A 25972-nucleotide genomic window follows, 5' to 3' on the forward strand; every position below is an offset into this window, starting at 1 on the left:
TTGGAGCCAATAGCGGCCCGTCGGGGGGGGGGGGCGTGGCCGTGACGGGTCGCAGCCAATAAGCGGACCGGAGTGGGCGGGGCGAGGGCGGGACCAACGCATCAAGTTGGGTTGCGCGGCAGGAGGCGGTTTGAGGGACAAAATGGCGCCGAGCCGGAGTAAAGGGCCGGTGGTGAAGAGGAGGAGAAACAATGTGCTGAGGAGCTTATACCGGCTAAAGGTACTGGACTGGTAACGCTAAATGCTGCATTTGCAACGTGAAAGCCCCCCTAAATAAAGCGTGAGGGGGATGAAAGTCAGGCTCTGTGTGTGTGTGTGTGTGGTCTAACTTGACCCTGTCCCACAGCACAGTCACCTACAGAATACAATCATAACCTGCATCATCATAATGAAACACTCACAATAGTCCATTCCCTTTCATATTCACCTCCTCATTAGAGTTTCTGGGTCGAAATTGGATTGTGATTTTTTAAAAAAAAATTATTATTTTTTTTTTTTTTAGATTGCCATGACTCAATTGTTCAGAAAGACTAGGTTGCATTCCTATAGAAATGTTTCACCTCCCCTCCAGGCTGTCCCAAAGATGCAGACAAAGAACTGCCTTCAACCAGCCCTGCTGTGTGGCAGGGAAATGCAACACCAATGGAAAAGTTCCCGCTTTCTCAACTGTGTTCTTGATGTGTACTTCCATTTAAAAGTCATGAGGCTGGTCCAAAAATCAAAAAACAAACAAGGATGTTTGAAATTGAAAGAGGAGAGAGAGGAGGGGGGAGGGGCAACACTTCTACTGAAAATGGTGACCATCTTATCATGTTTGCCTGATGTGAAAACAGCATTCAGTTTTCTGCCAGTGTAAAATTGATCAGCTTTTTTTTTTTTTTCAGGAGTTATGAGTTTAGGGCTGAATATTGACATTTGTGGTGTGTATTAATGACTGAGACTGAAATGTGAACTTGCGGGTAGTTGAATACACTGCGTTCCCCACAAGAGTTATTAGATTTGTTAGTATTTATTCACAAAATGTTGGAGTAACTCAGCAGGTCAGGCAGCATCTCGGGAGAGAAGGAATGGGATTTGTTAGAGTGGCCTTGTTCCTGGGGACTGAACATTAACAGGTTTGTTACTACCTTAGCCTGCAGAAGGGCCTGACCCAAAACATCATTTATTCAAGTTCTCCATGGATACTGCCTGACTTGCTGAGTTCCTCCAGCACTTTGTGTTTTTTATTCTCATAAGGCATGGGATTTGGCCCATCAAGTCTGCTTTACTATTTGATCGTTGCTGAACTATTTTTCCCCTAACACCATTCTCCTTTCACCATATCATTCCATACAGCTGTCTTTTTATATCTTCCCTTTTTATAATACAGGCACTTATAGAGGGGTCCTGATCAGAAATGTCCCCTATCCATGTTCGCCAGAGGTGCTGCCTGACCCGCTGAGTTACACCAGCACTTTTAACCTAAACATTCCTTCCATGTGATGCCGTGTTTCAACATTGAAGTCATCAATTTCGGATAACAATGTGTCCCATTTGATTTAGAATTAACCAGATCTGATAAAAGAGCGCCAGTGTTTGGTATTTATTTCACAAAATGCTGGAGTAACTCAGCAGGTCAGGCAGCATCTCAGGAGAGAAGGAATGGGTGACGTTTCGGGTCGAGACCCTTCTTCAGACGTGTTCTTCAGCAAGTCGCCTAGTCTACGCTTGGTCTCGCTGATGTAGAATATATTTACGTACACCTTCAATATCTTCCATTGTATTTAGTGCTCTCAAAGTGGCCTCCTCTGTCTACGCCAGGTTTCACTGATGCAATGCAAACTCTTCGTCAAACATCTCTGCATTTTACGCCAGGGACAGCTTGGCCTCCCTTTTGCCACCCATTTTAATTCCACGTCCCATCCCCATACTGACCTGCATGTCCTCGGCCACCATTGCCAAAATGAGACTACCCATAAATGGGAAGAAAAGTACATCATATTTTGCTTGGATTGCCTACAACCCAGTGGCATGAACATTGAATTCTTCAGTTTCAGATAACACCACTCCCTTCTCATTTACCCCCCACCTTCTCATCCCCCCCCACCTTCTCATTTCCCCCCCCCCCCACCTTCCACTCCCCCCCAACGCCGTTGCCCAGTATTATTTAACAACCAAGATTTTTATGTTCCAATGCTATCTTTGCATACCAATATAGTTCTTCGTATTGATGTGATAAAGAGCCTCCAGAGGATCACTTTAATATGAACAATTATCTCGGGTTGAGATTCATCAGTCTGAAGAAGGGTCTCGACCTGAAACATCACCCTCTCTCCTAGATGCTGCCTGACCTGCTGAGTTACTCCAGCATTTTGTGATACCTTCGGGTTGAGACTCAGTCTGAAGAAGGGTCTCGACCCGAAACGTCACCCATTCCTTCTCTCCAGATATGCTGTCTTGCTCCAGCATTTTGTGTTTACCTTCAATTTAAACCAGCATCTGCAGTTTTTTCCTACATACTTAATTTGTTCTTGTCTGTGAACAATTTGGGTAGATGGAAAGAAACAATTTCTGGTGGTTTGAGAGGAGCCCTGGACTGGAGATGATTAGACCAGAAGTTAAAATTTGTATAATTAGATGCCCATTGTCACATGCTCTGATTTTGCGTAGCTGCAGTTGGATGTTATATGTTTCATTTTTTAATTACAGATAACTGGACAGTTTTCTCATCGAATGTTTCAAAATTTGCCACCCATTCTTTGTGTCCCCTTGAAAAACATAGTGGATGATGATTTTTTACTAGCTGGGTAAGTAAATTTCCTGTCAGCAAGCATTTGTACATGAGAGTCATTTCAATACAAAGAGGAATACAAGTGTGTCTCTTTTGAATTTCTTTTTCCTGTTTCCACAGTCATATATTCCTTGGTTTTACAAAATGTGGTAGGTATGTACTGTCCTACACCAGAGATGTGCCAGAGCAAGATTTTGATGAATTACCCTACTATGTGTATTACCTTTACTGGTGGAAGTTCAACATCCATGACAAGTTGAAAAAGGTGAGTAACTCTTGAAGAAAGTACACCAAACTCGGTGACTCAGATTGATCCCTAAAAGGGTCTGACTTCTTTTTTTCCTCTTCCTGTTGGGATCCATTCTGTCAATTTTTTGGGTTAGAAATGACTTGCATTTGTCTATTATTTTTTAACACAAAGCTCTCAGATTTGTATGATATTGAGTAATCACATAAGACGACATGAGGACAGATAATCAAATAGGCAGGTTTTATCAAAAAGTGAGGTAAGAAAGGTAGTGTTGCAATTCAGGCAAATTCCGATGAACCTCTTCTGCACCTCTCCAAAGCCATAATGGTAAAAGCGAAACTACTGGAAATACTCTGAACGTAGTTAACCAAAGTTTTATAAAGCTGCAAGATGATTGCCTCACTTCTATACGCCGATGCTCTGACCGATGAAGGCAGGTATGCCCTACACTTTTTTTTACGAACCTGGGGTCACAGTTTAAGAATGAGGGGTAGGCCATTTAGAACGGAGATAAGGAAAAACTTTTTCACTCAGAGTTGTAAATCTGTGGAATTCTCTACCTCGGAAGGCAGAGGAGGCTGATTCTCTGGATGCTTTTGAGAGAAAGTTAGATAGAGCTCTTAATGATAGCAGAGTCAGGGGGTGTGGGGAGAGGGCAGGAACGGGGTACTGATTGTGAATGATCAGCCATGATCACATTGAATGGCGGTGCTGGCTCGAAGGGCCAAATGGCCTCCTCCTGCACCTATTGTCTATCCACTTGTGTTGCCACTTTCATGGAGTTATGGACTTGTACCCCAGGATCCCTCTGTACATGAGTTCTCTTAAGGCTCCTCCCTTTTACGATGTATATGATAGAGCGACTAAACTTGGGTTCAACAAATTGGAATTGGAAGTAACGGGTATCGGAGATAGAGACAGGTTGCAAGTCAAAGTGACATTCTGCCTGTGAATCTCTGCAATATGTAATGGCAGAGGCTAGCCAATTAGCCTGTTTGCACCACTTATCAGCACTGAGAGCATTAGAGGTTGGTGCCAGCCAGAACAGACACCATCCAACCCAGCAAAACATGCTTTGTTGCTATTGTGATATTAGAGTAATAGAGTTAATGTATGTGTGTGTGTGGATGCCTGCAAGCATGAAATTGTGGTAAATGCATGCAATTGTACATCTGTCACTCACTGTCACTGTTACATTAATTACCTGTACAGTACCAGTTTAATACATCCGATGGTAGACACAAAATGCTGGAGTAACTCAGCGCGTCATGCAGCATCTCGGGAGAGAAGGAATGGGTGATGTTTTGGGTCAAGACCCTTCTTGAGGGTGTGTGAAACATCCCATACTGGAAGCAGGGAAAAACTTGTTATCCTAAGGCCGGGAGTGATTTCCAATTCGCTCAGTCACACATTTAGACACATTGGCTGTGCTAAACTATATACTCTTTAGTTTTTTTTAGAAAAACGTGCGTTGAATTACTCTGCAGAAGACAACTAGAGATTGATGTCACTCTTTTTGCTTTATTGAATTTTAGGTTCGGCAAGTGCTTCTTTTCAAAGATCAGGAAGTGTACAGTGACCTGTATCTAACTGTGTGTGAATGGCCAAGTGATCCCTCAAAGCTTATTGTGTTTGGATTCAAGTGAGTAAACTTGGAACAAGATTTGGATGTTGCTGGCAAGGTTGGCGTTTATTGTGTTCATTCCTAATTACTCTTGAAGTGAGTGGGCTGCTCTTATTTCAGATTTAGTCAAGCCACATTGTTATTCAGATTCAGATTAGTTTACTGCCATAAACACCAGGGTGCAATGAAATACTTCGTTCTCATGAAACTCAGATTACACACTATGCACGGTTATAACAGATACAACAATACATACGTACCATAACATCATAAAAAGCAACTGCAGATGCTGGTTTATACCAACGATAGACCAAATGCTGGAGTAACTCAACGGGTCAGGCAGCATTTCTGGAGAAAATGAATAGGTTAGACTCAATCTAAAGAAGGGTCCTGGCCTGAAATGTCAATAAAAACATGCTGTCACTTTTAATAATTATAGCAGTGACATTTGTAGTACTGTGTTGGCAGTAAGGTGCTTAGAGATGCCCTGAAAGTTGCTATAAAAATGCAAATCTACCTCTCACTCTGATTTAGAAGGGTGTGAGCTCAAATCCTTCGGTAAAAACCTTTCACAAAGCTAGTGTATTTGCTAACCCTTTTATTAGTTTATTCACTTCTTTGTCACTGCATTTTAAGTAAGGAAGGGGGGGGGGTTGGGGGAATGTTTGAGATATTGTGTTTTAAAAAAAAAATCTCTACTTTCCCTTCACAAAGTTAAAATGCAATCTTTTTGTTTAATGCAGCATTCGGTCAGTAAATGATCTGCTGATAAATATGGTTATGAGTGATGAAAACGATCGAGATATTTATATTACAACTGTTGCCACACCACCATTTGTGCTGTGTCCCGACTGCAGAGATATGGCATTGATTAATACAGGTATGAATGTAAACCATTTTTGTGTGTGTTTGTGCTTGCGTGCATGTGCATATATAGATATGTCTTTGAGTGTTTAAATGATTGCTGTCGTATGTTTTGCAGGTGAGCAGAATGCCTATTGCCTGCAGCACGGCTTCATGCTTCACACTAAGTACCAAGTGGTGTATCCCTTTCCCACGTTCCAGCCTGCTTTCCAGCTCAAGAAAGATGGAGTAGTGTTACTTAACACCAGCTACTCTCTGGTAGCATGTGCAATATCTGTAAATACAACAGGTATGGCCCAAGTGGTCATTGTTCATACGGGAACCTAGATAATATGTGGCTGGAATAGGCGCAAGATAATTTTACAGGAAAATGATGGCATTGTTTTGTTCAGGCAGTGTGGTGCAGCGGTAGAGTTGCTGCCTCAAAGTGCTTGAGACCCGGGTTCCATCCTGACTACGGGTGCTGTCTGCACCGTGTGTTCTCCCTGTGACCATGTGGGTTTTCTCCCGGGTGCTCCGGTTTCCTCCCACACTGGAAAGACGTGCGGGTTTGTAGGTTAATTGGCTTTTGTAAATTGTTACTGGTGTGTAGGATAGTGCTAGTAGTGTACCGGGTGATCTCTGCTCGGTGTGGAAGCGATGGGCCAAAGGGCCTCTTTCCACTCTGTATCTCTAAACTAAACTAACTCTTGAGAGTGTGGTGATAGTATATTTGAAGGGGAGGGTAACATACTGGAGGGTCGAATAGGAAGGGCAGGTGGAAAGAATGAGTGAGAATGGAATTGAAAAAACAGAACATTGTTGTCATGGATAAGGTGAGCTTGCAGTGGCATGTGGAGATATGGGTGAGAAATTAAAGATCTGAGTTTGAGACTGAAGGCCCTTGCCTATTTCCTTGCAGCAAGCAATCTAGTGAGAGAGGAAAGATGGAGAGAAAGGAAACCAGTCATAAAATGTTGCTCACGTGTTGACACCAATTAAGAAGATGTACACTGCTTTAACTACTCCTTCCCATTCAGATCCATTTGACACTTTTTGTTTTCTGTGTCCCTCACAGGGAAAAATGAACAAGTTCTGTACAGCAAGAGCAGAGAAAACGGCGAAGCTCCAGGAGATCAAGAGGTGGATCCAAGGACTTTTATTTCACCGGGATTGTGCAGTTTCAAGTCTACTCATAACTGTGAAGGCACTAAACCCCCTTTATGCTGCCCAGGAGCCCTGGACTCCGCCTCTCACAAAGCCAATGCCGCCAACTGCTCGCACACTGGAAACTGTTTGGAGGAAGTGTTGAGCTGGGAACATGAAGCCTGCAAGCATGCCGTTTTGGCAGTGTGTAACCCTGCCCACTGTGACCGTCTGTCTGCTGCGGGCAAAGCAAAGGAGTTTGCAGCTGACATCTTCAGACGAGCGAAAGCTGCCACCGGCACTCTGGAGCCGTTGGGCAGCGTAGACATGTGCAAGGAAGACGCCCTACAAAGGAAACTTGCGGGAGACTGCCTTCATATCCTTAATCCGCAAGGAAGCGAGACTTCGGAAACCCTTCCTTCTGCCTCCAGTGAATCCAAATTACCGACCCAGTGTTGTAGTTGTGTTGCAGATACTTGTAGTTATGCCTTAAGTACCAAGGAATCGCATTCTGTTGTTTTGGGGTGCACTTGCACCACCCATGGGAATCCCACCCTAGACAATGATGTATCATCTGATGCTCAAGCAAGGACTGAAGGGACAGGTTGTTTTGTGCAGAGTGACTGGAGCACAATGGATGATTCTAGCACCCAGCACCAGGAAACTGCACAAACAGACCAAGGTTATGTGAATTACATAAAGCTGCACTATGTTTTGGAACCCACTGGCATGGCGGTGGATGATGAAGGTAAGTAGTTAACATCTACAGTATTCTACAGTGCCGCCCGCGTGACCTGCTGAGGCTTTCCAGCACTTCCATTCTTATCTGCACTGTGATTCCATTTGCTGTTCCATATGACTGTCTCAGGTTAGGCTGATCTCAATCCCAAATCTCTCCAAAAATGTGATCTTCTCTCCCGTTAGTACCTTTACTAATTTTCTCTTTGGAACAAAGCTGCAATTATGGAGTCAAGAGTTAAGACAAGAGTGTTTTATTGTCATATGTCCCAAATAGAACAATGAGATTCTTACTTGCAGCAGCACAACAGAATGTGTAAACATAACGGGACAGAAAAAAAAGTTCAGTGTGTGTGTGTATATACACATACTCACATAGATCATATTACGTACACGCAAAAAACAAACAATAATAGTGCAATAATAACAATAATAGTCTGTGTAGTTCAGAGCTTATTTGAGGTTGTAGTGTTTAATAACCAAATGGCTGTAGGGAAGAAGTTGTTCCTGAACCTGGAAAGTGGAAACAAAGAACTACAGATGCTGGTTTATACCAACAATAGACACAAAGTGCTGGAGTTACTCGGCGGGTCAGGCAGCATCTCTGGAGAAAAAGGATGGTAGACGTTTTGGGTCGGGACCCTTCTTCAGACTGAAAGTCGGGGGGGGGAGGGGAGAGGGGTGGTGAAGAGCTGCAGACAAGAAAAGAACAGGAAGGGCCGAATGGCCTACTCCTGCACCTATTGTCTATAGGGCCAACAAGGCTGGCTACAAATGACTTCAGGCAGGGTGGTGCCCTGGTAGGCCCATTGCTGTCAAGGGACGATGTGATCTCAAAAGGGAAACAATGTGGAGAACTGTGGAACTGATAAAACGACAAGAGAGCATATGTAGAAGGTACTTAAAATGAGAGAATTCAATGCTTATACTACTAGGTTGTAAGCTACTCCACCAAAAGAGCTGTTCCTTCAATTTGCGTGTGGTCTCACTCTGGCAATGGAGGTGGCACAGGACAGAAAGGTCAGTGAGGGAATGGGAATTGAAATGGTTGGCAACCGGGAGATCCCGTAGGCTTTGGCGGGCCTTGGTAATCACTAGAAGCCTTGAGGTGCTGTGTTGAACAATGCTTTTAACATAGTGGGAAGTAGTGGGTGTTTGCAACATGGTGGGTGTTTGCAACATGGAAGTGTGAAACCAGCCCAAGTTTATTGCATTCCTTCTTTCAAATTTAACTCTGGCTGCATCTTGGAATCTTTATTTCATACCTTCTGATTCAGTAACATCATCTCTTATACAAAACTGTAGCTTGTACGTGGGAGACTAAAACAGTTTTTGTTTCTCACAGGATATGATGATAAGATCTCATTGCCCTTTGTAGTGACTGACTTGAGAGGAAGGAATCTGAAGCCTTTTAAAGAAAATGCCTTGTTTCAGGTAACTTAACCAATCCAAATTAAAATAGAAATGACAAACTGTGATCGTATGACCTTGTGAACCTACTGTGTTATTAAAAGAAAAGGCACAAAGTGCTGGAGTAACTCAGCAGGTCAGGCAGCATCTCTGGAGAACATCGAAAGGTGATGTTTCGGGTCGGGTCCCTTCTTCAGACTCCCTACCTGAAACCACATGCCCATGTTCTCCAGAGATGCTGCCTGACCCACTGAGTTTCTTCAGCACTTGGTGTCTTTTTCTTTGTAAACCAGCATCTGCTGTTCCTTGTTTCTAATGTGCATCCTGCATGCCTCAAATCCTGCATGCTCTTCATAACCCTTGACTCACCTTAAGTTAAAATCTGGCTCATGGCCGTAAACATGACTCGTAGATAGTCTGCATCATAATTCTTTCCAACATTCAAGGATAAAGCTCCCTATTGAGTAACCCTACCGAGTCATCAGGAGCCTTGAGGATTAATTGACATGACTGTAGCAGGCCGCTGTGCTGAACAATGGTAGGGTGAAATATGGAAGTGTGAAACTAGCCCAAATTTATATTGTGTAGAAAGGAACTGCAGATGCTGGTTTCTACCAAAGATAGACACAAAGTGTTGGAGTAAATCAGCGGGTCAGGCAACATCTCTGGAGAAAAATAATAGGTGATGGAACCCTTCTTCAGACTATTGCAATCCTTCTTTCAAACTTAACTGTGACTAATTTTCTTTCATTGAATTTGGAGCTCTTCAGTCATTCAGTACAAGTGATCCATGCAGATTTTATATTCCAGAACCCTTCTCCAACCCAGCTTCATCTGTATCAGTTCCTTGTATTCTGAAGAAGGATCTCGACCCGAAACATCACCCATTCCTTCTCTCCAGAGATGCTGCCTGTCCCGCTGAGTTACATTCCTTTCTCTCAATTGTACTTGCTTATTTCCAACATCATGGATCCATTCTTTTTACCTCAACATCTTCATATGGAAGTGAGCTCTGTGTTTTGAATGATAGTTTCTTGTAGATCTAACATTATAGCTTGCTTTTGAAATCGATTTTAAATGCTTAAGATGAACAGAAACATTTAAAAACTGTTCAAAAGGAGTTATTTACTTCGAAGAATAAATGTACTTAAAATCATAATGAAGATATAAATTAATTAAAACATTCAGACTAAGTAAAATGAACCAAAAAAAAATCGTGATCACTTATCTGCACTCAACATTTTAGTCAAAGAGTGTAAGAAAATAACTGCAGATGCTGGTACAAATCGAAGGTATTTATTCACAAAATGCTGGAGTAACTCAGCAGGTCAGGCAGCATCTCAGGAGAGAAGGAATGGGCGACGTTTCGGGTCGAGACCCTTCTTCAGACTGTCATGTGGGTGAGCTAATTTGCCTTGCATGTTGCTGTAAAGCCATCAACTCAGGATAGAGTCCAGCAGTGGGAGAGAAGGCCAGATAGACCGGTTGCGACTAATGCATAGCAATGCACTGAAAGGAAAGCAGACATCAGATGACTCCTTAGGAGCAACCTGGGACTTCTGGCAAATTACATTTCATTAAACACCGGCCTTATTTGCAACTGTTTCTACTGTAGATTAACCGGCTGGTATGCTTCACCCACTGAGGCACAGATTGAATCAATGATGCATACAGATTGAATATAATGCATACAGATCCTCAGTTTAAAGTCTCATCCAAAAGATGGGGACTCTTACAGGTAGTATTTCCCTGCCTTGCTGTGTCAATCTACTAAGGATTTGTGTGTGTCCCATGTTCAGTGCAGTCAAGGCTGTTCTGTGGATGTAGATTTATATATGGAAACTATTTATTGCATGAGATGTCACACTGAAATCATGTGCCTGCAAGTGATTGTCCAATATTTTATCTATTTCTAGGGCAAGTATCTGACTGTAGAGCAACTGACACTTGACTTTGAATATGTTATTAATGAGGTGATAAGGAATGATGCTTCCTGGTCAAAACGCTATTGTTCCTTCAGTGATTATGATATAGTAATCCTAGAGGTGAGTGATTAAACAAAACAAAAGAAGGGTTATGAACTGCTTGGCAGTGGTGTGTCGGAATGTATCTTGTCATGTTGAATAATTGTTGACCAGTTCCTGATCCACCTTAAATATTCACTAATTCCATCACCGGCACACAGCGGCTGCACTGTGTACCATCGATAAAACACCCTCGAGCAGCTTGCCAAGGTTTGTTCAACAGCGCCTTCTAAACTCACGACAGTCAGTACGAGAGCAGAAGTGCCACTACCAGTGGACTCCCTGATCAGCCATCCTGATTTGGGAATACGTTGTTTACTTAGTGGCCATTAGATTGAAATGCTTGCGGCACGGTGGCGCAGCGGTAGAGTTGCTGCCTTACAGCGAATGCAGCGCCGGAGACTCGGGTTCGATCCTGACTACGGGCGCCGTCTGTACGGAGTTTGTACGTTCTCCCCGTGACCTGCGTGGGTTTTCTCCGAGATCTTCGGTTTCCTCCCACACTCCAAAGACGTACAGGTATGTAGGTTAATTGACTGGGTAATATGTTAAAAACAAATTGTCCCTAGTGTGTGTAGGATAGTGTTAACGTGCGGGGATCGCTGGGCGGCGCTGACTCGGTGGGCCGAAGGGCCTGTCGCGCTGTATCTCTAAATCTAAAAAAATCTAAAATCTCACTCCCCCAACAATGATAAGCACTTTGATACATATTAGATAAGTATCTCAGATACAGTTCAAGTATATAGCAGTAGTACACTGAGACAGTATACAGAGTCGCCAGTTGGCGCTCTTTCCAAGTCACAGTAGTTGTAAGTGCAGGGATCTTGATCTGACCATGAAGGTTTGTTGTCCTGACGGCGTTGCAGGGTCGGCCTGGCCAAGCGTAGCCGTGGTGGCCTCCACTGCTGCTCCACCGCTAAAATTGTCTTGTATGTTGTTGAAGGGCCTCGTGTGGCCTGGGGAATATTGAAGACATAAATCAGAGTGCCACTATACTTAAGTGCAGTTCCATTTCTGCTCGCTGTATTTAGATGTGTAATTAGCACCTTATAGAACAGTGATCTGTTTTCGTTCCAAGGTATGTCCGGTGACCAACCATGTCATCATTAACATAGGACTGCTGCTCTTAGCGTACCCTTCAGATGAGGAAGGACAAGTAAGGTAAGGTCAAACTATGAAACTTTTAAAACTTCTCAGCAAGATTTGGACAGAAACATGGATGGGATGAGTGAAGAGGGACATGGGCCAAACGCAGGCAGGTGGGACTAATGTAGATGGGGCATGTTGGTTGTAGTGGATAAGTTGGGCCGAAGGGCCTATTTCCAAGCTGTTTGGCTCTATGACCGATTAGATCGAAGGCACATTGCTGTCAGGGGTACATGAAATTTGTTTTCTAAGGGCGAGTTTCATGTTGATCAAGCAGGCATCTGCACCACATTGCTGCTGTTCCTGTAAATTGGAATGAAAGGAGTTATTTTTGCCACGAGATAAAAGTAGATGATTCTCTGACTGGGGATCGAAGCATATGACCCATCAAACGTGCCCCTACTGCAAATTCATTCACATTGTCGCTCTTTAATCTGAAACATTGGGTATTAGTTCATTCCTGCACTCTCACTGTATGTTTCTCCACCTTTCATGAGTACAGGGATCTCAGTATTACAGGTGCTCCTCGACTTACGATAGGGTTACGTTCCGAGAAACCCATTGGAAACCGAAAATATTGTACGTCGAAATGCATTGAATACAACTGATCACGTGGCCGGAAGCGAGCTGTGGGCCGCTGCCGTTTGCACCATCGCAAAGTCGAAATATCGTAAGCCGGGGAGCACCTGTACTGTTTGTTTATTATGTGCCAATGTTTACAATCTCGCCCATGTATTAAACTGCTATTAAACTTGATGAATGATTTTTCAGACCCAAGGCGTATCACACTTGTTTGAAGGGTGCATGGAACCTGAACACGGGCACCTTTGCGACTGTGGGTGTTGGGGACTTGACCGCTGTCCAGGGTCAGACAAGGTAAGGTAAACGGTGCATTCTGCCTGCACCACCTCGGTTGCGAAATGGAAAATCCAGTCCAGCTAATGTTTGCCCTTTCTGGCTCCCTTACGCAGCGGCAGTGTTTGGAGCACCTTTCGGAAAAGCTGCGTTGATGTCGCAATGCGATGGCTCGTTCCCGAAAGTACCTTTCGCAATGTCAACAGGATGACTAACGAAGCTTTGCATAAAGGTGTGCGGTAATGCCGTGGATGTGAGTTGTATGTGGCACACACCATCCAGCCAATCAACTACAAACTGCGTTCCCTTCCCCAGTTCTATACAGCAGCCACACACCTCCCAGTGCCTTGAGGCTTCTGTGCACTAATTGACCTTGTCAGCCGGCATTCAGTGCTGTTTCTTCTTTTCCCTTGTTTTTATTCAAAGAGGGTGTGCCCATTGAAGGAGCTCTGTTGCGATAATACAAGGCATATTCCCCCCTTCCCCTGAGAACTGTCTGCTATTCACTTGGATAGTTTGGTTTAGACATACAGTGCAATGGCCTTAAGGCCCACCGAGTCCACACCGACCAGCGATCACCCCTGTACACTCACCTACACACGCTAGGGACAATTTTACAACTTACTGAAGCCAATTAACCTACAAACCATTACCTCTTCGGAATGTGAGAGGAAACCGGAGCACCGGGCGAAAACCGACATGGTGACGGGGAAACGTACAATCTCTGTACAGACAACACCCGTAGTCAGGATTGAACCTGGGTCTCTGGCGCTGAATGGCAGCTGCTCTACTGTTGTGCCACTGCACCGCCCATAGAACTGTGGATAATAGACTTAAAAGTCAGGAGATGTGTAAAGACAACCTTATAGATCAATGCACTGTTATTTTGTGCATTTGTCTATTGTGATTTTTCTTACCAGCCCCTCAAAAATCTGCTCCAGTTAATCCATCCAGTAGTGTTTGAGTCATGTTGCCTGTGAAGTTGTTTCACAGTAATGTTTTTAGTTTAGAGATAAAACTTGGAAACAGGCCCTTGGGCTCACCTAGTCCACGCCGACCAGTTCACATTAGATCTGCTATCCCATTTTTGCACGTACACTAAGGGCAATTTTACCAAGGCCATTAACTTACAAACCCATGTCTTTGGGATGAGGGAGGAAAGCAGTGCCCAGCGAAAAGCTCCTTGATCACAGGGGGAACATGCAAACTGCACACAAAGAGTGTCTGAGTTTGGGATTGAACCCGGGTCTCTGGGCTGTGCAGTAGCAGCAGCACTACCAGCTGCACCACCGTGCTGCCCACTGAGGCAGTGTGAAGCATTACAATGCACATGACCTGTGCCATAATTAATTTGCCTGCAGTAATCTCATGATCATGTTGTTTCAATTGCATGTTAATCACACTGGATGCCGATGAGCAGATTAGCCTTTGTGATTGGAAAACCAGGGAGCAAAGGGTAGGTATATAATGATTTCATGTGAATCTCGGCTTCTATCTAGGTCGCTCGCTGAAGCGCCTGGCAGATAGTGGACGCAGTATGTGGATTGTTCTGTAGTCGTGACTCTCCATCATTCGTTCAGACGATGACTTTTAAAGGGAAGATTCAAGAGACCATCTCTCAAGAACAAAGCCAGTGCCAATGCATTGAAGATTTTAAGTTTTCTTTTATAAAGCTACCTCTTTATTCAGAATTTTGTTTCATTCATTCCTTCTCAAGCCATTAAGAAACCCTTGGAGATTTTAGGAATAAGAATTGATCTTCCAAGCGTGTGCACAACATTTGAATAGTTATGTTTTTTTGAGACTGGTACTTAAATATAAGTACTGTCCTTCCCCTTCACTGAAGTTTAATATCTCTGATGTTTGCAATTACCTCAGTATCTAATTTACGACTTTGTTAATTTGTGTTAATGTCTATTGAAGATTTCCAGAATGCTTATCTGGATAGTATTTTTTTTAGAAAGACAGTGCAAGTACGTTTAACATTATTTAGGGTCTAGTTTAAAAAATTTGAGGAGCTGGTTGCATTCCTTCCTTCGTTCGTGGCTCTGGCCAACAATACTTGTCACTGGACATTAGGCATTCTTCATAGCAGCCAGCCTCCATCAGAATTCATCGGTGAGATGGGTTTCCTGGTTACAGATTTGCAGATGATAAGTGATGTAACCAGTTTCCACGTTGGGCTGTTGCTGAGTATGAATATGTTCCTCTGATTTTTAATAAAGGAGATTCAGAAACTTGGTGTGATTGTCTGCTTTAGAAATGTAACACGGTCTGTCAATGTTGGCTCACTGAGTAGAGATTGGCCCAGCTGGCTAGCCATTAAAACTCGGACAACACCAGAATCTGTGGCCAGTAACATCATAAAACGAAACAGACTGACAAGATTTAGAGCCAGGATTTGCAATAAGCATTTACTGCAAATTGTCTGCTCTTGAGGGGAGCTGAAATGATTTGCAAAGTAAATTATTTGCAAAGTGGGGATTTAAAAAAAAAAAAAATCCTGCCAGAGATTGTTGGCTCTATGAAGGTATGTGAGCAGAAATTACTGGATTTAATAACAAGCCATGGTCTACATTTGTGAGTATAACCAACCCACAAAGATGTTTGGATCACAAATGGGAGGAAGCAGATTCCATCTGAAAATGAATCAATTTCTTTCCCATGCTGTTGTAGTGGATGGGTCATGAGGGAGTGGAACGGCTGTTGGGTGTATATGTTTGCAATATTACTGGCACGACCAAGATTGATTGTTTCAGGTTGAGACCCTTCTTCAGAGACCCGCTGAGTTAATCTAGCACTTTGTGTCTTTGGTATACACCAGCATCTGCAGTTCCTATCTACAGCCCTTTGTCACAAAATTGCTTTGAATGAGTGGTCACACTAAAGAAATTCCCCTCCCCACCAAAACTATGCATCCTGATAAAGTAGATAATAGACAATAGGTGCAGGAGGAGGCCATTCGGCCCCTCGAGCCAGCACCGCCATTCAATGTGATCATGGCTGATCATTCCCAATCAGTACCCCGTTCCTGCCTTCTCCCCATACCCCCTGACTCCGCTATCCTTAAGAGCTCTATCTAGCTCTCTCTTGAATGCATTCAGAGAATTGGCCTCCGCTGCCATCAGAGGTAGAGAATTCCACTCCAACCTCTGCTCCCCACCATTCTACCCATCAATGTTTAGAAAATGACCATTGAATAATTAAATACACCATTAAAAACCGTGCAAATAAACTTAGTTTTTATTAAAAATGTATAAATTAACCTTATTAAAATATACAATTACGCCTTATTAAAAATGCAGATATAATCAAAAATAATGCAAATACATTTTAATGCAAATTGTGTCAATGATCATCTTTCTTATTTAAAGAGGGGATCGTGGAGAAGCAGGAAAACTCTGTGCTCTTCCCCACCGCCGGCGGCGCTGCGGCGTGGACTCTTTGGGCAGCAACTGGCTCTTCAAAACCAAAGCAAGGCCGGGGTTGCCGGAGCCCGGCGCTAGGCCGCGTTGCCAAGGAGACGGAGGCTGCCGCTGCCCGGGCGCGTCACTACCGGGGGGCGTATCCGGGCTGGGGACAAGATGGCGGCGCACAGGCTGGGGGTGAGGACAGGGCAATGGGGACATGGGGCTGAAGGGGAGAACACTGCACAGGCTGAGGGTGAGGACAGGGGACTGGGACTGGGTGAAGGGGAGAACGTGGCACTGCACAGGGTGGGGGTGAGGACAGGGACATGGGAATGGAGAATGGCACTGGGAATGGGAACATGGGACTGGGTGAAGGGGAGAACATGGCACTGCACAGGGTGAGGACAGGGGAATGGCACTGGGAACTGCACTGGGACTGGGTGAAGGGGAGAACATTCTGCACAGGCAGGGGGTGAGGACAGGGACATGGGAATGGAGAATGGCACTGGGAATGGGACTGGGTGAAGGGGAGAACATGGCACTGCACAGGCTGGGGGCGAAGAACAAGTACATGGGAATGGCACTGGCACTGGGAACTGCACTGGGTCTGGGTGAAGGGGAGAACAATCTGCACAGGCTGGGGGTGAGGACAGGGACATGGGAATGGAGAATGGCACTGGGAATGGGAACATGGGATTGGGTGAAGGGGAGAACATGGCACTGCACAGGCTGGGGGTGCGGACAGGGACATGGGAATGGAGAATGGCACTGGGAATGGGAACATGGGATTGGGTGAAGGGGAGAACATGGCACTGCACAGCCACGGGCTGGGGGTGAAAATGGGGAATGGGAACATGGGTCTGGGTGAAGGGGAGAACATGGCACAGCACAGGCTGGGGGGAGGATGGGGACTGGGACTGGGAACATGGGTCTGGGTGAAGGGGAGAACACTGTATACGCTGGGGGTGAGGACAGGGGAATGGGGACATGGGTCTGGGTGAAGGGGAGAACACTGCACAGGCTGGGGGTGAGGACGGGGACAGGGTAATGGCACTGGCACTGGGAACGGACTGGGTGAAGGGTGAGAACATGGCACAGCACAGGCTGGGGGCGAAGACAGGGACAGGGGAATGGGGAATGGCACTGGGAATGGGAACATGGGACTGGGTGAAGGGGAGAACATAGCACTGCACAGCCACAGGCTGGGGGTGAGGACGGGGACAGGGGAATGGCAATGGGAATGGCACTGGAAATAGACTGGGAATGGGACTGGATGTGGGTGAAGGGGAGAACATGGCATTGCACAGGCTGGGGGTGAGAATGGGGAATGTGAATGGGAACATGGGTCTGGGTGAAGGGGAGAACACTGCACAGGCTGGGGGTGAGGGTAGGGAATGGGGAATGGCGCTGGGACTATGGGACTGGGTGAAGGGGAGAACATGGCACTGCACAGGCTGGGGGCGAGGACAGGGACAGGGGAATGGCAATGGGAATAGACTGGGAATGGGACTGGGATCTGCACTGGGTCTGAGTGAAGGGGAGAACATGGTGGCGCACAGGCTGAGGGCGAGGACAGGGGAACGGCAATGGGAATAGACTGGGAATGGCAATGGGAACATGGGTCTGGGTGAAGGGGAGAACATGGCACTGCACCGGCTGGGGGTGAGGGTGAGGATGGGACTGGGAATGGCGCATAGGCTGGGGGTGAGGAATGGGAATGGAAATAAACTGGGAACGGGAATGGCAATGGCACTGGGAATGAATCTAGGGGAGAACATGGCGGCGCACCGGCTGGGGTTAAGGGTGAGGGCTGGGACTGGGGAATGGGAATGGCAATAGACTAGGAACGGGAATGGTAATGGCACTGGGAATGGGTCTAGGGGAGAATATGGCACTACACAGGCTGGGGGTGACGGGAATGGGAATAGCAATAGACTGGGAACGGGTATGGCAATGGCACTGGGAATGGGTCTGGGTGAACGGGAGAACATGGTGGAGCACAGGCTGGGGGTGAGGACAGGGGAATGGGTATGGGACTGGGATTAGGTCTAGGGGAGACCATGGTGCTGCACAGGCTGGGGTTGAGGAATGGCAATGGCAATATTCATGACATTTCTATGCATGTACATATTTTTTTACCAGACATTTGTGCACCATTCCAAGTGGTTGGCGGCAGGATGCAGGAAGATCCATCAGACGTCGGGGTGTCGCCATCCATTAGTCCCTATCGTCATCGAGCAAACTGTAAGTGCTCTAAGGGGAACAAGCCCCTTTGTGAATCAGATAACACGCCACTTCCAGTGCAAGTAGTTCCACTGAAATGCGATAAGATGCTTTGAGTTAGAGAGAATCCCGTTACACAAACAAACCTGTTAATGGGGAGAAGAAGGGTCTCGACCCGAAACGTCACCCATTCCTTCTCTCCCGAGATGCTGCCTGACCTGCTGAGTTACTCCAGCATTTTGTGAATAAATCGATTTGTACCAGCATCTGCAGTTATTTTCTTATACTGTTAATGTGGAGGTTGGGGGGGAGGTTTGGCTTGAGAGTTTCACACTGAAAACAGCAACGCTTTTTTACTCAAAGGATCATCAAAAATAATGGTATTTTTAATAGCTTTAAATGACTGTAAACTGTGAATGCAAAAGACAACATATTAAAGGTCCACCACCGATTTTTCGGCAACTGCCCACATGTCTTTGGGAAGTGGGAGGAAAAGAGAGCACCAGGAAGAAACCCATGTGGTCACACGGAGAACATGCAAACTCCACACAGACAGTAGCCGAGGGCAGGATTGAACCCAGGTCTCTGGCGCTGTGAGGCAGCAGCTCTACCAGCTGTGCCACCCGCAACTTGAACGGGAATGTGATGGAATCATCACATCTGTAGGTAATGAAGGCACTCGTGAGTTTTTTAATTAACGTGATTTTTGAGACAAGGCTCAGATATTGGAAAGATCTGACTGATGTTGGTAATGAAGAGGATATAGAATTAGGGGTTCAACTCTAAACTAATTGCTCCATCAAACAAATAGTCAGCTGTGCCCTGTAATCATCTCTCCCTTCCAGGGTCGTGGGGAGCGAGCTTATGATATCTACTCAAGGCTACTGAGAGAGAGAATTATTTGCGTCATGGGACCTGTGAGTATTATTTGTTTTGAGTGTCTCCTTACTTTGGCCGTTTTAGTCGACTTTATTAACTGTGTGTGTTTCTCTCAGATAGACGACAACATTGCCAGCTTGGTCATCGCTCAATTGCTGTACCTTCAGTCCGAGAGTAACAAGAAGCCGATCCACATGTACATCAACAGTCCCGGTGAGCTCCAGTCATAGAGTCGTACAGTGAGGAAACAGGCCCTCCGGCAGGGTAGGACGGTCCCCAGTTCCATCTCCTTCCGCCCTTGCTCCTCGCCCCCTTCACTTCCGTCATCAACACCAGCTCCCTCCTCCTCCCGGACGACTCCATGTTGAATGCTGAAGATGTTGAGCCCACAGCTGGGCGGCACTCCAGACCCCACCTCGATATTGCGCTGAAATGTTTAACAAATGCTCGCAGCAGTAGAGCTACTGCCTCACAGCGTCAGAGACCGGGTTTGATCCTGACCACGGGTGCTGTCTGTACAGAGTTTTCACGTTCTCCCCCAGACCTGCATGAATTTTCTCTGGGTGGTCCAGTTTTCTGCCGCATCCCAAAGACGTACAGGTTTGTTGGTTAATTGGCTTTGGTAAAATTGTAAATTGTCCTTAGTGTGCGTAGGATAGTGTTAGTGAGCGGGGATCACTGGTCGGCACATACTCGATGGGCCGAAGGGCCTGTTTCCGCTCTGTATCTCTGAAGTAAACTAAACTAAGCTATACTGCATTTCCTAGTTTTGTTTAGTTTATTGTCACGTGTACAATAAACATTTATTGCAGTGTTGTACAGTGAAAAGCTTTTGTTGCATGCTAACCAGTCAGCGGAAAGACAATAGATGATCGCAATCAAGCCGTTTACAGTGTGTGTAGATACATGATTAGGGAATAATGTTTAAGAAAATAACTGCAGATGCTGGTACGAATCAAAGGTATTTATTCACAAAATGCTGGAGTAACTCAGCGGGTCAGGCAGCACCTCAGGAGGGAAGGAATGGGCGACGTTTCGGGTCGAGACCCTTCTTCAGTCTGACCCGAAACGTCACCCATTCCTTCTTCAGTCTGAAGAAGGGTCTTGACCTGAAACGTCACCCATTCTTTCTTCAGTCTGAAGAAGGGTCTTGACCCGAAATGTCACCCATTCCTTCTTCAGTCTGAAGAAGGGTCTTGACCCGAAACGTCACCCATTCCTTCTCTCCTGAGATGCTGCCTGACCCGCTGAGTTACTCCAGCATTTTGTGAATAAATACCTTCGATTTGTACCAGCATCTGCAGTTATTGTCTTAAAACATCATTGCCTATATAATCTCATTTCCCTTTTACCCTAACTAGTCTGAAGAAGGGCCTCAACCCAAAACGTCACCCATTCCTTCTCTCCTGAGATGCTGCCTGACCCGCTGAGTTACTCCAGCGCTTTGTGAATAAATAAGGGGAAAATGTTTTATAGTTTACAGTACAGTTTATTGTCACGTGTGCAGAGATACAGTGGAGAGCTTGTAGTTTAGTAGTTGAGGCCTGTCGTCTAGCTGTGGTGGGATGATTTGGTTGCCTGATTCCTATAAAGCGTGTCCACCTCCCCCTTCTCCCGTGCAGGCGGCGTGGTGACAGCTGGCCTGGCGATCTACGATACCATGCAGTACATTCTGAACCCCATCTCCACCTGGTGCGTGGGACAAGCCGCCAGCATGGGCTCCTTGCTGCTGGCCGCGGGCTGTCCCGGAATGAGGCACTCCCTGCCCAACGCACGCGTCATGATTCACCAGCCCTCAGGAGGGGCATACGTAAGTACCCAGGCACCATCTGGCCTCGGGGCATTGTCGCAGCTCAGAAAGTATCCAATGCTTCATAGAGCATGAAAATGGCACTGCTTGTCCATGCTGACAAAGTTGGCTTTACATAGAAACATCTTAGGCCCCCCCTTGGTCATGCCTGACCATGGGTGATGCATCCTAGTTGGCTGCTTGCTCCACACCTCGGCTAGAGCAGCGTCGCTTGTGGCTGAAGAGACCGATGTGGGAGTGACAGTCTCTGTTGCAAAGGTCACCTTTGTGTGTGGTCTCTGGTCTGGTGAAGTTGCTGCGCTCCTTTCTGCGTGCCCGCTTGTCTGCCTCTGCGTTCATCAGTTTCTCTTCCCCCGTTTTGAGATGTTGGTTCAGGGTACCTCTCCACCTTGTACGGTCAGCTGCAAGGCTCTCCCAGGACTCCACATCGATGTCGAGCGCCTTCAAATCTCTCTTGCAGACATCCTTGTAACGTAGCTGGGGGCGGCCGATAGTTCTCCTACCAGATGTCAGCTCTCCATAGAGAATGTCTTTTGGAATACGGCCATCCTCCACGTGGTGGACATGGCCCAGCCACCGCAGCCTGAGTAGAGTGGACAAACATAGAGAAGTAGAGAAGAATGTTTCTGAGTAGAGAAACATACAAACATAGAAAATAGGTGCAGGAGGAGGCCATTTGGCCCTTTGAGCCAGCACCACCATTCATTGTAATCGTGGCTGGGCTAGTCATTTGGAAAAGAAAGGCCTAAATAAAGTGGACGTAGAGAGGACGTTTCCTGTAGTGGGAGAGTCTAGGACCAGAGTGCACAGTCTTAGAATAAAAAGACCCACTTTCCATATGGAGATGAGGAATTTCTTTAGTCAGAGGGTGGTGAATCTGTGGAATTCATTTGCACAGATGGTTGTGAAGGCCAAGGTAATTTGTATTTTTAAGGCAGAGAGTGATAGGTTCTTGATTAGGAAGGGGGGATAAAGGTTATGGGGAGAAGGCAGGAGAAAAGAGTTGCTAGGGGAAAATAGATCAGGCATGACTGAATGGCGGAGCAGACACGATGGGCTGAATGGCCCAATTCTGTTTCTATGTAATATGATCTTAAGGCCATTTGCAATATCCTTCCAAACCCCTCTTATCAACATTTGTGTCCGTATGTCTTTTGAAAGTTATGAATGTATGTGCTTCCGTAGCTTCCTCTGGCATTACACCAAAATCCATAGACTTCTGATTTCAGAAATGACATCATAGAAACATAGAAAATAGGTGCAGGAGGAGGCCATTCGGCCCTTCGAGCCTGCACCGCCATTCAATATGATCATGGCTGATCATCCAGCTCAGTAACCTGTACCTGCCTTCTCTCCATACCCCCTGATCCCTTTAGCCACAAGGGCCACATCTAACTCCCTCTTAAATATAGCCAATGAACTGGCCTCAACTACCTTCTGTGGCAGAGAATTCCACAGACTCACCACTCTCTGTGTGAAGAAATGTTTTCTCATCTCGGTCCTAAAAGACTTCCCCCTTATCCTTAAGCTGTGACCCGGCACATGGCACATGGGGACCGTTCAATCCCTCCAGCCTGATGCACCTGCATTGTACCCTGACCTATTTACATCCCTTAATGCCCTTGCACCATAGCAGGAGGTGGAATCAGACACAATCATTCCATTTTGTTCAGAGGGGTGTAGGGGAGACACTTGAAAAGGCTAGCCATAGAAGGAGGCACAGGTACCTGCTAATGCTGGTTTAGTTCAGTTCAGTTTAGTTTATTGTCGCGTGTACTGAGGTTCAGTGAAAAGCTTTTGTTGTGTGCTACCCAGTCAGCAGAAAGACAATACATGATTACAATCGAGCCACTTACAGTGTAGAGATACATGATAAGGGAATATAAGAAAATAACTGCAGATGCTGGTTCAAATCGAAGGTATTTATTCACAAAATGCTGGAGTAACTCAGCAGGTCAGGCAGCATCTCGGGAGAGAAGGAATAGGTGACGTTTCGGGTCGAGACCCTTCTTCAGACTGATGTCAGGGGGGCGGGACAAAGGAAGGATATAGGTGGAGACAGGAAGATAGAGGGAGATCTGGGAAGGAGGAGGGGAAGAGAGGGACAGAGGAACTATCTAAAGTTGGAGATGTCGATATTCATACCACTGGGCTGCAAGCTGCCCAGGCGAAATATGAGGTGCTGTTCCTCCAATTTCCGGTGGGCCTCACTATGGCACTGGAGGAGGCCCATGACAGAAAGGGAATAACGTTTAGTGCAAGGTAAAGCCAGCAAAGTCTGATCAAGGATAGTCTGAGGGTCACCAATGAGGTGGATAGTAGTTCAGGACTGCTCTCTGGTTGTGGTAGGATGTTTCAGTTGCCTGATAACAGCTGGGAAGAAACTGTCCCTGAATCTGGATCCCTGAAAAGACTGGAGCGACTAGGCTTGTATACACCGGAATTTAGAAGGATGAGAGGGGATCTTATTGAAACATATAAGATTATTAAGGGATTGGACACATTAGAGGCAGGAAACATGTTCCCAATGTTGGGGGGAGTCCAGAACCAGGGGCCACAGTTTAAGAATAAGGGGTAGGCCATTTAGAACGGAGATAAGGAAAAACTTTTTCAGTCAGAGAGTTGTAAATCTGTGGAGTTCTCTGCCTCAGAAGGCAGTGGAGGCCAATTCTCTGGATGCTTTCAAGAGAGAGCTAGATGGAGCTCTTAAAAATAGCGGAGTCAGGGGGTATGGGGAGAAGGCAGGAACGGGGTACTGATTGTGAATGATCAGCCATGATCACATTGAATGGCGGTGCTAGCTCTAAGGGCCGAATGGCCTCCTCCTGCACCCATTGTCTATCTGGAGGTGCATGTTTTCACACTTCTTTACAAAGAAAGATAGAAGGATATGGTCGTAATGTGGGCAAACGGGCAAGTAGGTTGGCATGGACATGGTGGGCAGAAGGGCCCATTTCTGTGCTGTATGATCCTGTGACTCTCTCAGTGGCTTTGAGTAGTGCAGTTACCAAAGAAGCAGGAATCCGCGCAAAGCCGATGGGAATGAGGGGACGTGTAATGCAGATGCAGATACAGAGGTAAGCTCTAACCGCTGGTGTGTGGTGCTTGTTCATAGGGCCAGGCAACTGACATCGCCATTCAGGCAGAGGAGATCCTCAAAATTAAGAAGCAGATCAATAATATTTACGCCAAGCACACCAAGCAGCCACTCCAGGTGATCGGTAAGTGCTGAATGCAATCAGTAATTTCAGATTGACGTGATCATCTTCATAGAAACATGGAAAATAGGTGCAGGAGTAGGCCATTCGGCCCTTCGAGCCTGCACCGCCATTCAATATGATCATGGCTGATCATCCACAATCAGTATCCCGTCCCTGCTTTCCCCCATATCCCTTGATTCCGTTAGCCCTAAGAGCTAAATCTAACTCTCTCTTGAAAACATGTCACCAGCACCCACATAAGTACCACTGTAACAGCAGCAAAGAATCACTCGGATTACCAGGCTGTAGTGATCCACCTTTTTTAATCATATCTTTCATTCATTTGTTCTATATCTCTCTATATCACTGTCTATCCCTTTCCCCTGACTCTCAGTCCGAAGAAGGGTCTCGTGAAACGTCACCAATTCCTTTTCTCCACAAATGCTGCCTGACCTGCTGAGTTACTCCAGTTTGTTGTGCCCATCTTCGGCTTGGATTTCAGTTGGAATTCTGGCCGAGGGAGTATTACAAGTGTGAAAAGCTCAGTGTCTCACAAGATGGCTGATCTCTTTCATAAGATCACAAGTGATAGGAATAGAATTAGGCCATTCGGCCCATCAAGTTTGCTCCGCCATTCAATCATGGCTGATCTATCTCCTGCCATTCCCCTGCCTTCTCCCCATAACTTCTGCTACCTGTACTAATCACGAATCTATCTTTCTCTGCCTTAAAAATATCCACTGACTTGGTCTCCACAGCCTTCTGTGGCAAAGAATTCCACAGATTCACCACCCTCTGACTAAAGAAATTCCTTCTCATCTCCTTCCTAAAAGAACGTCCTGTAATTCCGAGGCTGTGACCTCTAGTCCTAGACTCTCCCACTAGTGGAAATATCCTTTCCACCTCCACTCTATCCTCTATGCCTTTCTCTATTCTGTACGTTTTAATGAGGTGCCCCCCCACTCATTCTTCTAAACTCCAGCGAATATAAGCCCAGTGCCGTCAAAACGCTCACTGATACAGTATGTTACCCCACTCGTTCCCAGGGCAATGGGGCTTACGTGTTAATTCCCCGGATCTGAGTAATGCTGATGAAACAAGGGTGGCACGGTGGTAGAGTTGCAGCCAGAGGCGTGGCTTCAATCCTGACTGAGGGTGCAGGAAAGAACCGCAGATGCCGGTTTAAATCGAAGATGGACACTAAAGGCTGGAGTAACTCAGCGGGACAGGCACATCTGTGTGAGGGAATGAATGGGTGACGTTCACTCCAGAGATGCTGCCTGTCCCGCTGAGTTACTCCAGCATTTTGTGTGTACTGACTGACTGACTGCGGGTGCCGTGTGTGTAGTAACCCTTGTCCTTTGTGGCCGGCCTGACGACCCTGTTGCTTTGCAGAAGGGGTAATGGAGCGGGACCGCTACATGAGCCCCGTGGAGGCTCAGGAGTTCGGGATCATTGACAAGGTCCTCGTGCATCCTCCGCAGAACGGGGAGGATGAGCCGCAGCTGGTTCACAAGGACGACACCACCACCACATCTGGCTCACCGGAGCCCTGAGCTGAGCCCCCCCCACATCTGTCCACCGCTCGCCCAGCTTCTCCGCGGTGTGTAGATTAATATTTTTATTAAATGATCGCTACCCGAA

The 25972-nt window shown here is 46.1% G+C and overlaps 2 protein-coding genes across 4 annotated transcripts; both read left to right on the forward strand.

The window, feature by feature from the left end:
- The first annotated feature begins 122 nt into the window (after positions 1–122).
- On the forward strand, positions 123–15029 carry dcaf15 (DDB1 and CUL4 associated factor 15). 3 transcript variants are annotated; one of them, XM_078429491.1, is made up of 13 exons: positions 123–220; positions 2689–2786; positions 2891–3035; positions 4556–4662; positions 5388–5524; positions 5627–5797; positions 6566–7381; positions 8717–8805; positions 10698–10826; positions 11884–11966; positions 12723–12827; positions 12923–13059; positions 14306–15029. In XM_078429491.1, the coding sequence occupies exons 1-12, from the start codon at positions 143–145 to the stop codon at positions 13047–13049; spliced, it is 2085 nt and encodes a 694-aa protein (XP_078285617.1). In that variant the 5' UTR covers positions 123–142; the 3' UTR covers positions 13050–13059; positions 14306–15029. The 3 variants fall into 3 exon arrangements, with proteins under 3 accessions (XP_078285617.1, XP_078285616.1, XP_078285619.1); XM_078429490.1 differs by having other exon boundaries at positions 12923–13038; XM_078429493.1 differs by lacking the exon at positions 5627–5797 and having other exon boundaries at positions 12923–13038.
- A 1331-nt stretch (positions 15030–16360) lies between these two features.
- clpp (caseinolytic mitochondrial matrix peptidase proteolytic subunit) lies at positions 16361–25972 on the forward strand. Its single transcript, XM_078429323.1, has 7 exons — positions 16361–16411; positions 18359–18460; positions 19285–19356; positions 19435–19531; positions 20941–21128; positions 24244–24349; positions 25724–25972. The coding sequence occupies exons 1-7, from the start codon at positions 16391–16393 to the stop codon at positions 25882–25884; spliced, it is 747 nt and encodes a 248-aa protein (XP_078285449.1). The 5' UTR covers positions 16361–16390; the 3' UTR covers positions 25885–25972.

This window comes from Rhinoraja longicauda, chromosome 37, assembly GCF_053455715.1.
Source record: "Rhinoraja longicauda isolate Sanriku21f chromosome 37, sRhiLon1.1, whole genome shotgun sequence".
NCBI lineage: Eukaryota > Metazoa > Chordata > Chondrichthyes > Rajiformes > Arhynchobatidae > Rhinoraja > Rhinoraja longicauda.

What these genes read in the sequence shown, in the direction of transcription:
- clpp (XM_078429323.1), top strand. Translation starts at nt 16,391, where the DNA reads ATGGCGGCGCACAGGCTGGGG. An exon ending in CTATCGTCATCGAGCAAACT is followed by an intron (nt 18,461 to 19,284) that starts GTAAGTGCTCTA and finishes TCTCCCTTCCAG; the next exon opens with GGTCGTGGGGAGCGAGCTTA. An exon ending in TTATTTGCGTCATGGGACCT is followed by an intron (nt 19,357 to 19,434) that starts GTGAGTATTATT and finishes TGTTTCTCTCAG; the next exon opens with ATAGACGACAACATTGCCAG.
- dcaf15 (XM_078429490.1), top strand. Translation starts at nt 143, where the DNA reads ATGGCGCCGAGCCGGAGTAAAGGGCCGGTGGTGAAGAGGAGGAGAAAC. An exon ending in AATATCTGTAAATACAACAG is followed by an intron (nt 5,798 to 6,565) that starts GTATGGCCCAAG and finishes TGTCCCTCACAG; the next exon opens with GGAAAAATGAACAAGTTCTG. An exon ending in GATGAGGAAGGACAAGTAAG is followed by an intron (nt 11,967 to 12,722) that starts GTAAGGTCAAAC and finishes ATGATTTTTCAG; the next exon opens with ACCCAAGGCGTATCACACTT.